We start from the raw sequence: 16,246 nt of genomic DNA, 5'->3' as shown, positions 1-16,246 counted from the left end.
AACCGGAAACATTTGTGGGCCACGGTGGGTTTGGCGGGCCTGAAAGGCGTCTAATCCCTGTGGCTTGTCAAGTGTGAAGCCCTTTGAAGCCAGGTTGGCAAGCCAAACTCTCTGCCTATTGACAAGCAAGGACCAGGCTGGGAAAAACTATGCATTTGGTGAGGGAGTAGGAGAATTAACCTCCCTTGAAAGAATTTCGAGCAATACAGTGGGACCTCTTTGCGCCGGCACCTCTAAACCTGAGAACTTCTGTATAAATTTGATTTTCAACAAAAATCTTGCTCGCAATACAAAGAAAAATCCAGTTCACAAGCAGTTCGAGAGGCTACCACGAGAGACTGCTTGAGACGGCTTACCACTCGTGACTGCTCCCTGGCAGCATCAGTTAGTACATGCAAACTGTAAAAAACGTGCGAGTATATTTATTTAAAGTTACAGTAACATTAATTTCAATTGTTCAGTAAGTGCTTACTTATCCTCAACAGTCTCTCAATCTTATACCTGTCAACCTCTGCCAATTGCTCGGCGATTAGTAAGTGCTCATAGGAAACTGGCCTTTTCTTTTTGTTAATATCATCTTATTTATTTTATTCAGATTCAGATTCAGATTCAGATCTACTTTATTGTCATTCTAGTACACGTGTATACAGAACGAAATGTCGATACATCTGACCCGCACAGTTTCCTCGAATGTACAGATATAAGTAAAAGTTGTATTTTATTATGGCTACGTATAGTATTTTACCATAGTGACGATAGTGCAAGAGGAGTAGCTAACCAGATGTGCAAAATGGGCATTCAGGTTAACAAGTCAGGTAAACAGTAACATTAACACTGTAACAATAACGCTGTAAGTACAATAGTGCAGAGAGCAAATGTGCAAGGAGTGGCAAGCTATAAAGAACTGCCAGTAGTGCAAAAAGTCAGATTAGCAGCCGTTAAGATTTAGGTTAACTATATGTTAGATTGACCATTTAACAGTCTAATGGCCAGGGGGACTAGACTACTGCGGAACCTGGTGGTCCTGCACCGCACACTGCAGTACCTCTTCCCAGAGGCTAGCAGAGTGAACAGTCCATGATGGGGGTGAGAGGGGTCCCCGATAATGTTCTTAGCATGGGATAGGCAGCGCTTCTGGCCAATGTCCTGAATGGAGGGAAGTGTAGTCCCGATTATTTTCTCTGCTGTCCTTGTTACCCTCCTCACACTACCCCAGTCGGTAGCGCTGCAGCCTCCACACCACACAGAGATACAGCTGGTCAGGATACTCTCTATGGTACTGTATTTTTTAAAATGTTTAATTACTATTTGAATGAGTAATCAGAAGGTAATGTTTTATTGCTGTATAGGGTTCACTTTAATACCTTTGGGAGGTTAGGAACGGGTGAATTATCCATCCATCCATTTTCTGCATCGCTCATCTCACTAGGGTTGCAGGGCACACAGAAACAGACATCTATTCACACGCTTGTTGAGACTATTAGGAGTTGCCAATTAACCTGCCATGGGTGCTAACTAATTTTAAATTTTTACATATCGGTAAAATGTGCTCGTTAGCTACGAACACGATCCTGAAACAAATTAAGCTTGTATGAAGAGGTACCGCTGTAGTTCTGTCTTTGTTTTGTTTTTAAATATTGTTTTCTCCCGTCATATATGGCAGTAATTAGGTGGAATGATGGGCATAATGCAGCGGGGGGTTTGTCAGGATGACAGGACACAAGGACCCTAATATGCCTGAAAGCCAAGAATCATTTCTCATTTGGACCATTTTGTCATCAAAGACATTTTTCTTGAGTAAAAATATGGGAGAAAAAAAACGCTGCCTTTCCCATTTGCATGCGGACCAGAGATGAGCTTTGAAAGCGGCGTGTTTTTGGTCTTTGCGTCACACCAAACAAGTCCTGTCAGTTTTCTACAGTGAGTGAGAGCATCAAAGCATCTGGCGGTATCGTCACCGGGGCAGCTGAGCGCCACCTCCTCGAGGTTGGCTAGGTCAGGGCACCGCCCTGTCGAATGGTGTTTCGTTCAGGTTCAATCAGAATTTGTTTTGATCTATGGTTCGGCGATATACAGTAATCCCTCTACTGCCTGTGTCTGCGTGTGCATCAATGAAATTGCGGTCTGAGTTGTACATGTACGTAAAACAGCTTGACGAAGATACATTATGTGTGCGCAAATCTTTTCCAACTTCAGTTTCTCTAAAAGTCATCATGTCAACAAAATGCACTACATAGACCCACAGAGGAAGATGCTTTCTTTGCCAAGTAAGTTGTACATCTTGACCCACTAAACTTGCCCTGGAGCCACATGCAGCTCTTTGACGTTCTCTAGTGGCTCCTTGGCGCTTGTTAAAAAGGTTTGATAATGGAAAAAATATATTGTTTCTGTAAAAGCGCCAACAGGACCGATTATTTTAGTTTTCCAAATAATATAGTCTTTCTTTTCTTATAAAGCTCATAAAAGGCTTTTATTTTTTTTCTGCTTCAGACATGATTTTTTTATTTTGGGTGGGGTGGGGGGAATCCACCACTGTATGGCTCTTTAACATATTGGGTTGCTGACCAGGATGTAAATGTAGTTTTCTATAACGTTTCAAGATGGCGACAAAGTATCGTCTAAAGTGGATTAAATTCTTCATCAAAACTGTTGAGCAATAAAGTGAAAAGATTATTTTCAAAATCATAAGAAGTTATTTGTAAAACAAATTAAATGAGAAAGTATGGTATTTTTATTTGTTAAACAAATACTTGAGCCTGTGAATTGGGTTTGTTCTTTGGTTTTAATGTGTAATAAAGTATTTAATAAATTCATAAATATATAAATAAAGGTTTCTACTTTGGGGTTTGACTGATGCGGGACATTTTTGCAATGCAACCCTGCAAAAAATGAGCGATGACTGTAACGATCTTTGATCATGAAGTCCTTCAACATGATTGTGAGTTCTTGAAAACCGAAAAGATCATTAGATTGTTTCTAAGGCTTAATATCTCCTGTTCCATGCCTTAATTCAAAGCATATTTTGTGAAATTGTTCCAAATAGCGTCATTTTAGAAACTCGTGTCCTGATGTGGCTGCTAATCGCCGATAATACCATTGCATATGCAAATTCTTGCGATGCAGACAATAGCAGCTAATGCAGGTGTCTCAGCTGCTAGCTACTAATTAGCATTCCGGAACGTAGCATGTAATGTATAACTTCTAAAACTTTTAAAATTTATATTTATGCTTCTGTCTGTCCTCATGGAATAAATCTCATGAGGATTGTCGTTGTGTGGCATTTATGTTTCGTCCCATTCCTATTGCATACCTGTCAACTTAGACATTTTGCAGGTAGTTTATACATTTTTTTTCAACAGTTTAAATTGTGTATGGCTTTTTTTTCTCCAACCGGATCGTCTCACTGGTAGCAGACAACAACGGCATTGTAGATTGCTAATATTGTGGCTGTATTCTAAATAGTCTGTCTTGCTGTGAGAATAGGTGTTGGATTGTGTTTGTAAGGTTTATTTTGAATAAAAAAGAGGGAATTGCAAGAATTAATTAATTCCCCTAATTATAACTGGTTCATTCACCATAGCTGGGTTAAAATGTTCTATTCTTTCAGTTCACCTTAAAAACAAAACAGCTAGAAATGCAAAAAAAAAGAGTATAAATCCAGACCATGATTTTATTTGGGTTTCAGAACAGGGGATGTTCAAATAGTCGTCCTTGCAGCCCTTTAAGACTATTTGTGATTAAGGGATATACAATTAAGTATAACTTAACTTTTAGAATATTGTGATATACTGTATTGTATTTTACCATGTCAGCAATAGAATTCTAGATTAGGGGATTCTGAATTAGATGGCACCTATAAAATTCAGCTCAGCATATCCACTGCCATCACCCACTGTTATCAAAGTTCAAATGTATTTCTTTTATGATATGGATCTTTTAGATGTACTCATTTTCACAGTTAAGGACCTGTTAGGTCGTTGAAATTAACTTCCCGTACGATCGGTAATGGAAGCCTAGCAAGGGTTGAGGTTATTTGCCTGTGGAGTTCCTTTTTTTTTTTTAAACGATTTTGCAATTGGAAAAGAAATGGCGTGAGTCGTCGTCACAGTCTACGACCCGTGCTTACTTTTTAGCTTGCTGACAGCGCGCTCTTGCCACTTGGTGTGTGTCGGTGTGTGTTTTGCATAAAAAATATGTATTTACATAGGGGTCGCAAGTCATTTGTGGCAGCTGATATATCGCTTGTAAATTGAGTTCCCTCCACGAGCACCCACACACTTTTTGTTGCATTGAGGTAAGTAGCCATGAAATTGCCTGAATAATGTTGTTTAAATCTCATTTCAATGTGGCCCATCACCTCCACGACCAGCCTCCAAAGACTGACTCATGATCTTTTTTTTTTCTTTCCAAAATTACCATTTTCCTGTCCAATGATAGAGGGTGTTGCTATTCAGAGTCACCGTCGTCATTTCTGCTTGAATTTCTCGGATTGGAGAATTCGGTATTGAAAACAGCAAATAACATTTACAGTAAATACTTTTGCTGAACCTTTTTTATTCTTTGTATTAAATCTTTGCCGTTTTTTTATGACAGCAAAGGAAGTCTTCACTAGGGGTGGGCGATACATGGAATTTTGTTACCAATCCGGTACTAGTAAACACAGGGTAGTATCACCTAATACCAATCCGAGACTGATGCTTATTATGAGAAATGTAATGATCATTGAATAATTTTACCCTTTCCCCTTGATTTAGTTTGTAATTGCGATAAACAGTAAAAAGAATTAGGCACTAAAATATTTCCTTTTTTAATAAATAATTACATTATAAAGTTTAACAGCATGAAACAAAACGACACAATATTTTGAAAATAAAGTCAGCAATTTAAAGTGTCAATTTTCTCTCATCGGCTCTGTTGCGATGGTGATAATGGATTTTTACACTTTTGTTCAGGAACAGTAACATATTTACAATTATGGTTGCAGCTCGTTGTTCTCCACGGGGTGAGCTATTTCATTTGTTTATGTAATTCAACGTTGTTGCCACACCAGCAGACCACTTGACCACACTGCGTTGCGCTTTGGCTCTGTCATTTTCAGCTTCTGGTGATCAGGGTGGGCACATAGATTGGGCCCACTTTTCTGCCTGGAAGGCAGGAGGATGTAGTAGCAGGCTCGTGATAAAAGTGTGCCTGGCAGTCACGAATCAGGCATAAACTTAAGGAATAGGTCGAAAACGCTGGTTTGAGGAAGAGAAGGGCTGCCCTAAAGAGAAGCTGCTTTGAGAAAATTGGTGGAGGAGGGAAATATCGATCCTAGGACCATAGTATTGATTTGATCTAGGTACCTACTTAGTCTCAATAATATTGGTACAGTATTTGGATTGATCCACCCCTAGTGTTCAAATCTTGCTTATTAGTACAATGTTGATAAATTTAGTATCAATAGTTTAGTAAATATTCCAAATGAGAGAAATCATCACATGCAAGGAGAACAGGGTAGAACTATACAAGTAATTTCACAATGCCAAATTCCTAATCTGTTCTCAAGCCCTTCCAGAGCATTTTCTTTTTTATTGAAGCCTGCATGTCTAATATTTGACCACTAGATGACATTGTTTTCTTATGCGAACGAAAACCAGTACCACAGCAATACAGCAGACAAACATGGCAGTGACTTAAGTCGGAACTCCACTTATGTAAAAGAAATTCAAATTTCTTGACCTATGATCTTTATTAATATATAATTTAACATTGGTATGACACTTCATGTATATTTGACTAGTACTGATATCAGTGTTTTTTGCTGGTTTGTTTTTTTTACTGAATGAAAGTTTTTGTACCACTAGGATGCACTCAATACACACTGTCCCCTAAAATCCCCTGGGTTACAAAAGCAGATCTGCGCTTTAGGGTGTGGATATTAAAGAACAGTTACATGATTGGCTAAGAGTAAACAGTTCATAATGGTCAACAGTGGCCAATAAGAGTCAAAATAACTAACTGGCGTCCCATGCAATCTTCTTTGCAGTTGTTCATTATTAAAAACAGAATAAACTTATCACCACATTTCCGATAACACCACATTACTAGGTTTTATTTTATTATGCACATGTACCTTAAGTTGTGTTGGGATGGTGATGTTTCCAAGAATGACACACCAAAGATGATCAAATCAGTCTTGCTCATTTACTGGACTTTAACAATCACATTTCTCAAACGTGCTACCCCACTTGAACAGCCTTAGTTTCTACGTCTAACCTAATTTGTTGCTAAAAACAGTTTGAACTAAACCACAATGCACGGATTTAACACTGCCTACGGTTCCAGACTTTTGATAGAATGAGTTTTTAAAAATATCTTCTCAGCAAGGGAGTCCTAATAAGATGGGAAAAGAAATCTCTAATGAAGCAGCAATCCTAATTAGAATATACAAATGATTTGACGTTTTAGGTTTTACCCCTAATCGTCACAGTAAATGTTATTACCATGGGTTTACATTTTAAACAGATAAATGCCTACAAATATAAATACTTTAATTCATCAATGTAGTGAATTTAGTGGACGCACTTATGGTTCATTAACATAAGAGGTCTCCAAACATCTTCTGAGAAAAACGGAAGGATACAAAAGTGACTCTGATTTTTTTTTAACTCTAATTTCCCAAAAACATCAAAATCCACTGAAATGTTATATGATTTGTTTTAAAGAGGCATGTACTAACCAGTCAGCAACTGTGTCATCACAATTGAGATAATTCTTATTGAATGCTAAAAGATTGGCCCTGCAAATGGCCCTTGGGCCACAGTTTGCAAAAAGTATAACGAAACCTCTTTTTACATATTTCAGAGTGTGCATAACCAGCCACAATTATTATCAGTGCATAATTTTCTTTTGGTGTTAAAAAAAAAACATATTTTTCCCCCTTGATTTCATGCCAATGGTAAACAACCGAGGTTTGATTTTGGTCATGTGTCCAATGTATTTCTGCTATACTAACATGAGTGGTTTCATCCCTCCGGTCCAGTGTTCATATTTGCAAACTCTTAGTGCAAGAATGGTACCAAAAGAAGACAAATGCATCAACTCGTTAAAGAATGAATGTGAAGCATTTCATCATGTTTACTATTAACTCGGTCCAGAAAATGATTGGCTGCTTTATGCCCTATCTGTAGGACATTGCTCTCAATACCACAGCCTAGCTAATAGCAATATAAGGTACTTCTCTCGCCCCAGTCACCACCTCTTTGACGTGTTGCCCTCTGGCAGACTCTATAGGTCCCTTAAATCAAGGATTAAAATGCTCAGAGACGTTCTTCTCAACCACTATTACCACCCTAAACAAGCACACAAGACTGAAAAAAATACACGTATCTTGTCCTTGTATTGAAAACGATATTCATTTATTTCTTGTCTTATTTAAGAAATGTTTTGCCTCTATATGTAATTATACTACTTTTTCATTGCACTATTGTTCTGATGCACTAACATCTTAGGCCAGTCTTCAAGCACTACCTTATACATGTTTTAGCCTCTCCTAACATTCCTATTTTGAAAATATGATTTTTTTCTCTTTCAATCCGCATTAAATGTCTGTCCTGGAGTGCCACTTGTAATCTCATAAAAAATGGTTCACTATATTGAGCCTTTCTTTGCCACCGATACATGCACTAGTGAGAATGTTCAAGATGTAATTGATCGTGGCAAGTGATGGTAATGTATGGAGTGGGTGGAAAGTTGTTGGAAGCATTGAAGATTTTATATATGAACAGCAGAGCATGTGTAAGAGCGGGGAGTGAGACAAGTGAGTGGTTCCCTGTGTTGACTGGTGTGAGACAGGGGTGTGTGATGTGACCATGGCTGTGGTGAGAAAGGTGAATGCAAGAGTATTTGGCAGAGGTGTAGAGATGATGGACAACAGTGGAACAGTGTGGCAGGTAAGGTAGTTGTTGTTTGCATATGACACAGCGCTTGTGGCTGATTCTGAGGAAACATTGAGAAGGTTGGTAACGGAGTTTGGAAGAGTATGTGATAGGCGTGAGTTATGTGTCAATGTTGGGAAGAGTAAGGTTATGAAGTGTTCACATGATGGAGTGGGCATGACGTTAGAAATCAGGTTGCATGGACAGGTGCTGGAAGAAGTTGAAAGCTTTAGGTACCTGGGTTGTGATGTGGCTGCAGTTGGTGGAATGGAGTGCGAGATACTCCACAGAGTGGATCAAGGAAGCAAGATTTTGGATGCTCTGAAGAGAGTGATGAGCAACAAGAGTATGATTATGGATGTTAAGAGGGGACTGTTTGAGAGTGTGATTGTGCCGACTGTGTTGCATGGTGCAGAGACTTGGAGCCTGAACGCAGATTTAAGAAGGAAATTGAATGTTTTTGAGATGAAGTGTTTGAGGAGTATATTAGGAGTGAAAAGATTGGATAGATTGAGAAATGAAATTGTGAGAGACAGAACTGGAGTAGTCGTGGAACTGAGCAAGCGTGTTGATAAGAGAGTACTCGGTTGGTTTGGACACATGGAGAGGATGGATGAGGAGTGAATGTTGAAGAGGATCTACAGAGCAGAAGTCAATGGAAGGAGACCAAGAGGAAGGCCGCGATTGACGTGGATGGATGGTGTTATGAGTGCACTGCAGGAAAGAGGTCTAAATATAATGGAAGCTAGAGCTCTTGTTGGTGATAGGAAGGAGTGGAGAGGTGTTGTGAAAGGATAGTGAGATTGTGGACGCGTTCTTAAGGATGGGCTGGGCACCCGTATGATGCGGCAGGGGTAAACCAGTGAAAGCTGTCGGGCCCTGCTGTTGAACAAAAGAGTGTGTTGTGTCACCCTGACCCAAGCGACATGGCTGCTTTCTGGTGTCCCATTTCATCTGGAGGGACGAAAGCATGACCAACTTCGATGCCTGACTTGTTTGAGTGTTTGGGCAATTGGGTTGGGCATGGTCCAAAACATTTTGTGTGTATTTTTTTGCTAATTTTCTCCCTTTTATTTTCTTTGTTACTGTATGTGTTTGTCTTGCTGTCGGTCACCCCTCTTGAGGGATATGGCCAAGGTAGATAGATAGATAGACATGCACTAGTGAGAATGTTCAAGATGTAATTGATCGTCACTCATCTTTTCCTCTGTGTTTTGTACCCCAGGTGACCTGGTGGTGCCTCCAAATTCCCCTCGCTACCCAACTGCGGCCGAGCTTGATGCCTATGCTCAAAAGACAGCCAACAACCCACTGTCCATCAAAATCTTCCCGACCAACATCAGGGTTCCCCAGCACAAGCACCTTAACCGGACAGTAAATGGATACGACACCACCGGCCAGCGCTACAGCCCCTACCCACACTTCCACACTGGAGGCTACCATGGCTTGCTCGCTATCGTCAAGTCATCCTCCTCCCCCTTGTCATCATCCACTCCTGCTTTTGTCTCATCTAAAGGCGTTCTCAAGAATTCTGAGGGCAGACGGACTAAGCTCTCTCCAGCTCACATTGCCGTTGCCCCCTACCCTCCCATTAGTAGCACTTTAGTCACTGGCCCCAGTCAGATGGGATATCGAACCGGGCCGGCTAAGCCGCCAGAGGGCCCCAGTTTGTCAGTACCCCCAAATGTCACTGTAGCTGGCTCAGTGATTCCTGTACCAGGGGGGCGTGGCCTGGCCCTCCCTGCGCAATCCAACCTCCCTTCTATCCAGAGTATCATTTACCAGATCAACCAGCACTGCCAAGCGCAGGCGCTGCAGCAGGTGTGTCAAGGTGCGCCACCCTCCAATCCCAGCCCCTCCAAGCAGGGAACCGCCGTCATGGGGGTGTCCTCCAGCTCCTCAAGTGGGGGTTACGTCGTGGGGATAGGCCCACAGGCCAACATGGTATATACGGGTCCTGGTCTGCCGGCTCCAAATGCCGAGACGGTCAAGAACGGGGTTTACTCCGACAGTATGGACTACATCCTCTGGCAGAAGCAGCAGCATCAGCAACAACAGCAGCAGCATCAGGCGGTACTACGAATGTATAGCGGGGGCAGCGGAGGGGGAGGGGCCATCAGTAAATCCCCTGAAAGCTGCATCCCCGTCAGCAGCATGGCGGTGGGGCAGGTGTCCTCGTCTTCATCGAGACCTTACCACCTGACGGCAAGCGCTAGTGGCGGAGGAGGGCTAGACAAAGTTAGCTCCTCCCCCTTGAACTGCATGGGGATGCATGGGAATTTTTCTGTGGGTCAATACTTCGCACCCCCATGGAACAGTGTCCTAGTTACACCCGACAGCGACTGCTATAATCCTCAGGAGCTTCTCGTCTCCTCCGCCGGTGGGTCGGCCACGGGCCAAAGAGAAGTGGGCTACCCACATCACCCTTATCATCACCACCACCACCATCATCATCACCTCCATCCCGCTATCGATAGTGGAGGCCGCCTGTGCTGCAGCCTGCCCAGCAAGAGTTTGTGCAACACGTCTGTGCTGAGCAGCAGCTTGCAGTCTTTGGAATACCTGATCAACGACATCCACCCGCCGTGCATTAAAGAGCAGATGCTCGGCAAAGGCTATGAGACTGTGTCGGTGCCGCGACTGTTGGACCACCAGCACGCGCACATCCGCCTCCCGGTTTACAGATAGAGGCGGTGCCGAATCAAGTTGTGAATTTGTAAAGAAATATCTTAATTCAGAGGACAGATCAGAAAGGGTGGGCAAGGTTTGCTTTAATGGAGTTCTACCGAGAAGAACTCTTGTGACCCAATCGAAGGCGTTTCAAGCCAGGCTACGAAAATTCCAAATAAGAAAAAGGGCGGTAGCGATTGCTAATTGGGGAGGAGAAGCGATTTGAAGATTCTCCCGATCGTGCAGTCTGCCAATAGGATTTTTACGTTGATTTATTTCTCCATCATTTCTTTTGCTGATGTTTTACTTTCGCTTGAACTTTTAACTATTATTTGTTGTGTTCTTCTTTTAACGGGATCATAGCTTGAGATGAAGTGAACATCACCTGTTCTCCCTACTTCAAACACTAAGACTGAAGCTACTGTGTAGGTTGTCACTGAAAAGGTCGTCAAAGGACCAAAGTTAGGGCTGCTCTTGACATCCAGAACCACGGGCAAATGGGTGAAGACAGACTCAGTGAAATTAAAGCCAGGAGTCGAGCTTTCTGCAAAAGAATCATCAAGTCCGATTAGAAAAGGATAGAGCATTATTAATGATTATTGCTGTTATAATGGATACATAAATTGCACTGCTTGAATCTTGTTAACATTGAAGTTTGGAATTGGGTAGTTTGGATATGATATATTTAAGAAACTTGAAAAACTTGAAACCTATTTTATGTTGTTTTATATATTCGTAGGTATATTATATGCATTGGCTGCTATGGGGAAAAGTGTCTCTGATGCTTTGTTCTTTCCACTTGTTTTTTAAGGTTGAAATGTTTTTTTTTTTTCAAGCAAATGTGCAGCTTCTACGTCCTGTTTTGAGGCATCATTACTGATTTGGTTCTGTAAGAACCCGCTTTAGGAGATCTTGTTTCCGGACTAACACTGAAATATTCAAGGCGGCTAAAAGACAACGAAGCGTTTGAATTTGTTAATGTAATCAACAGTCCAATTGCATGAGGGTTCATTATTTCATGGGGTAAATGAAAGTGAATCTCCATATTTTTAATGCACGGTAAGCACAGGTGCTGTCAAAAACAACAAGTCAACCGACAGCTAAACAACAGACCATCTGGAAAATCGATAAAGAACACTATGGAGAAATAACTCCAAATAAGATCTAAGTGTTGTCTGTTATACAATAAATGTTTTCAAAATGACTTCAGCAATAGTAAAACTTATAAAATAATACCTTATAATGCTGAGTTGCATTTAAACTATCCTGATCATTTATAAAGGAGTGTTAGGCTGACACAGAAAAGGAAACAATTGGCTTTTTGCCCAAACCCACTACTTCCTGATCTTTTCTTTCCTGATCTGACCTTTTCTGAATTTCATTATTTTGCCCACTTGATAAATCAAGGGGTGTCTGGCCACGGTAAACCGTGTAACAAGGGCCTGACCCACTTGAAATAATAGGTTTGTCCACTCAAGAATGAAAGACAGGAATCAAATGGGTCTTATTAAGTTCAGGAAAATAGGATTGGCCCCTACTAGTCCAAACACTGCATTTTGATTAAAACACGATATCCGCCTGTTTTATCCATCTCAGCCATTAAGCCATTCTGCTCCTGCTGTCAAATGAAAATGAGACCACAATTGCTAAAGGCTCAGATGGCAACTTTTCATGGTGTACATACATTCTGACAGTGGTGGGTTATGCATTTCACACCTAGGCCTTCAGCAATGCTACATCCAGGGATCAGAATTTTCCGCGGCTCCGCCCTGGTTTATTCCTGGACGCTGGCTATTTCAGCTGAAAATGAAAATCTCCATTCTGATCCCTGTACATCTGAATCAATCCAATCCTCAATATCTGTTTTTAGGCTATAAATCATACAAAGCATAAACAATAACCTCATAAAATAACAATATTATTTCAGAATATAGTCATTTTTACCCAAAATCATTACATTTGTGCACAAAACTCATACTCCTTTCTTTCCTCAAGAAGATTTCAATCCCTCTGTTGTAAGGATTTTCCGTTTATTTTAATTCTATCAAGAGGTTTTTTCCTATCCTCATCGAATCTTTTTTTCAATCTGAGTTTAAAAAAGGCTATTCTACAGAAGCAGTAGACACAGCGGCTTTTTCCCACCCTTTTTTGTGATACGTTTGTTACGACCCCTTAGCAAATCATAGATTGCGAAATCACTGACATTTTGTTGCGCCTTCAAAAATCTCTTCTTTGCCAGCTCCAAATCCGAATGGCTAAACCAACAGCTTTATCGAGAATGATGTTAGATTGTGAAGGCCTTATGGTAGATTTCTGACCCTGTAATGGCTGAATTGTGATGAAAAATATGAAAGCAGACATCTGGTAGCAACGCAGCCAGGGGAAAAGCACTTGAAGGACATTGAAAGACAATTTAAAAGTATTGATTGAGTATTCAAGGGGGTAAATATAACATGATTTGGATATTTCTTTAGGCCAACAGAGAAGCCTTGACTGTCCTGAGAGCCCACCACTGTGTACTGAAGCAGTATAAAGCATGTGATATTATTTTCAGTGGACAGAAAGTAGCAAAATAGGGGAAAACTGAGATATATAAAGCAATCTGTGGATTTTATTCCTTAAATCATAATCCATTAAGAACATTGTTAAAAGGTGATGATGATTTGTGGGTGAGCACAGAACTGTTGTAAGAAAAAGTATTCATGATGGCTGCCACTTTAAGTAATTTTTAAAACATTTTTCAAATGCATTAACATTTGGCATTTAGCAACAAAGTAAACAAATATTTAAGGAATTGAATTGGAAATGTTATATATTTATTTTTTAAATCAACAACTTTTCTCGTAAACATTTATCATTTTTCATCATAGATTTATTTTCTGTGTCCCTCTGATACTCCTTCATAATGATCAATCTTAAAGCTGTTATTAAAAACGCTTAGAAATGTTACAGTAACCGATGTGAATCTCAGTGTTATCGCCAATAACAATACGTCTACTTGTGCTGAACACGATTACCCGATTGTGCACGTGTGCATTTAAGCTCTTCAAAAGCCTCCGACTTTTTTTTTATTTTCAGGTTGTTATTTGAACATTTCAATCGGAGTGCATCCCCATAAAGTCATACGTATCTGAGTAATGTACAGAAAATGTTCTGCTGATTCGTCTTCCTTTTTAACGGAGGACTTATCGCATCTCAATTGTATGTGTAACTGTCACATCTGCCTTGTCCGTCAGGTGTCATCAGGAAGCCGGGAAGGAAGGGAGTCCTATTTCTTTTGAGAGACGATTCACTCGTCGTGCAGATAAAAAAAAATTGAAAACAATCGTTTGCTATCCTTTGGCGTCAGACGAAATGAGGCGAGGGTCTTTGGGTTCCCTCGTTGATTTTCACTCTTGGTCGGGAAGCATTTAGCCCGGGCCAGTCTTAACGAGACGACTCAGAGCGGTGAAATATTTATTATGACTGTGAGATTCCCTTGAATGTACTGCACTTAAATTACTGCAATGTGTTATTGCCTTGTGGGGTTCAGGCGAAAGAGAGGAATTGGATCAGTGCAGCAGACCAGTGGTCTTGATTAGCATTTCTATTGTCAGTAGAATTTCATTGCTAAATTCAATTTGTTAAATCAAGCGGAGAGCCGGAGCTTTGTTGTGGGGAAATACTGGCGTCGGTCTAGATTTATAAAGTGCAATTACTATGACTGTATGAACATTTTTTTTCTCTGAGCTTACACCAAAAAAAATGTAAACTACAGTTGTCAATACATTCCCAATGTACCACATCCCTGACCCTTCTCCTTTTTTTTTGTTTTGAGGTGTAAAATAAATTTCTTTAAGAACATATCCAGAGTCCATGTCTTGACTTTGACACCAGTCATTTTCTAAACTTTGAGGTTGTGTGTATGTCACCACGAAGGTGGACCCTGTCGGTACTCAAGCCGAAACTTTCAAGCGGGATTAAAACTTTTTTTTAAAAGACAAAAATTAAGCTTTTTTTTGTTTAAGTATGATATTTGATTCCACTTTCAAAGAAGGTAAACAGTACAAGTACACAACTTTTAAGTTATCTCCAATACTGGTAAATATATTTTTTTGACCAAAGCCCCAGAAATTCCTAAACATTTCTCGAAATAATGTTAGCTTTCTATTGTTATATCTTGTAATTCCTGAATGTACAGAGCCACAAAGTAGTGACCAATCACAGTTCACAGAAAATAGTGACCAATCACAGTTCACAGAAACATTAACCACCTGGGTCATGTGAGCACAACTTCCTGTGGTGTGTCTTGGGCAAGTAAAGCCTGCCGGTGCCCATCCAGGCCGTTATGGGGGCAGGGGTTTGCTCCCCTACATGAAAAAGATAGTACTGGTTTCTTTGGTTACGGCCCGGTCACACAGCCGTTTGCGTCTGTATCGCGGGTAAAATTTTGCGGTTTTTTTTTGCCCGTGGTTGCCCGCGATGGAAAATGCGCAAAATTGGCCAACCCGCTGTTCATCGGTGGTATGCCCGCAAAACAGACGCCGGCGACTGTTCCGCTTCCTCATCATTTTCTCGTGTGGACCACGGGTATAAAAGCTCCCGAGCCGGTGTTGTGCCCAAATCCGACTCCTACGCTCAAAGGCGCTTTGTGAGGTAAAGGACTTAGCGTTTGAGAAAAGAAAACATTTATAGGAACATGCCTGTTTGCTTTCACAGACACTAAATTACTGACAACAAAAAGGTTGCAATTTGTAACAATCTAGTTAAAAATTATCGTATATATTCGCGTTGAAGCCGACCCCCTAAACTGCTTTAAAATAGCCCCAAAATGAAAGAAATAGAAGAAAATGTGTAGACCAACTTGTGGAAGCGGTAAACCCCTCATATTTTTTGGCTTCTGCAATCTACCAAAGCTTGTTCTATTGTGAAAGTTACAAATAAAGCTAGATATTGGTCCAAACACCTGGTGTACTGACTTTAATCTTTAAAAGTAGCGATGCTCGATACCACTTTTTCAAGACCATGACTAGTGCAAGTACTTAACTTTTGAGTATTCAACACTGGCAAGTACGAATACCAACAGTAACAAAATGTTTAATTTTTAACGAAAAGAAAGACCATTTTCCAAAAAAGCACATACTAATGAGAGATTCGTCCATAAAAACTGCATGAGGTCCCACGTTTCAGCACCAACGGCTCGGCCTGAACCTTAGCCTGGTTCTTTCATCTTAAATGCTTGCTTTATTAAAATGAGAACAAGGAGACGGCACATTCTAATTGAGCTACCGACTCAATACCAGAAAGAATGAATACACAGCTGTCGAGCCTTTTTCTACAAAACACACACTTATCACACACTTATCTAAAACAGTCCCTAGCCTTATATAATCTTGGATGTCCACCCACGTGGGGCGGGGCAGCTAAGCCTCTTCAATGTGCCAACATGTGACCCGACTGGTTCGAACTGAAAAATGTCTGCAAAAGTGCTTTTAGAAAGAAAGGCACCAAGAGCAACGGGTCAGCAATGGGTCAGATCAAGTCTTCTTTCTATTATCTGAGAGGCTTATCCAACAATACTAACAAATACACTGCCCGCCCCCCAAAAATCGATCTTTGCTGTCTATGGTCGTCAATGGCAATGAATGGGTTGATGGAAAATTCTTGATTTAAACAAT

At 40.7% G+C, this 16,246-nt stretch overlaps 1 protein-coding gene across 1 annotated transcript in view; it reads left to right on the top strand.

Annotated features, from left to right (window-relative positions):
- Positions 1–14,432, top strand: part of fam222aa (family with sequence similarity 222 member Aa) — a 110,675-nt gene extending 96,243 nt beyond the window's left edge. The window contains exon 3 of the mRNA XM_088335908.1: positions 9,145–14,432. Coding sequence (XP_088192034.1) covers positions 9,145–10,607 — 1,463 coding nt within the window. The 3' untranslated portion in view covers positions 10,608–14,432. The remainder of the gene's footprint in view (positions 1–9,144) is intronic.
- Positions 14,433–16,246: the final 1,814 nt, after the last annotated feature.

Source organism: Urocampus carinirostris, chromosome 5 (assembly GCF_059441175.1).
Source record: "Urocampus carinirostris isolate Australia breed hairy pipefish chromosome 5, RoL_Ucar_1.0, whole genome shotgun sequence".
Classification (NCBI taxonomy): Eukaryota; Metazoa; Chordata; class Actinopteri; order Syngnathiformes; family Syngnathidae; genus Urocampus; species Urocampus carinirostris.
Note: the sequence above shows the minus strand (reverse complement) of the source record. Positions and strands in the feature narration are given on the sequence as shown.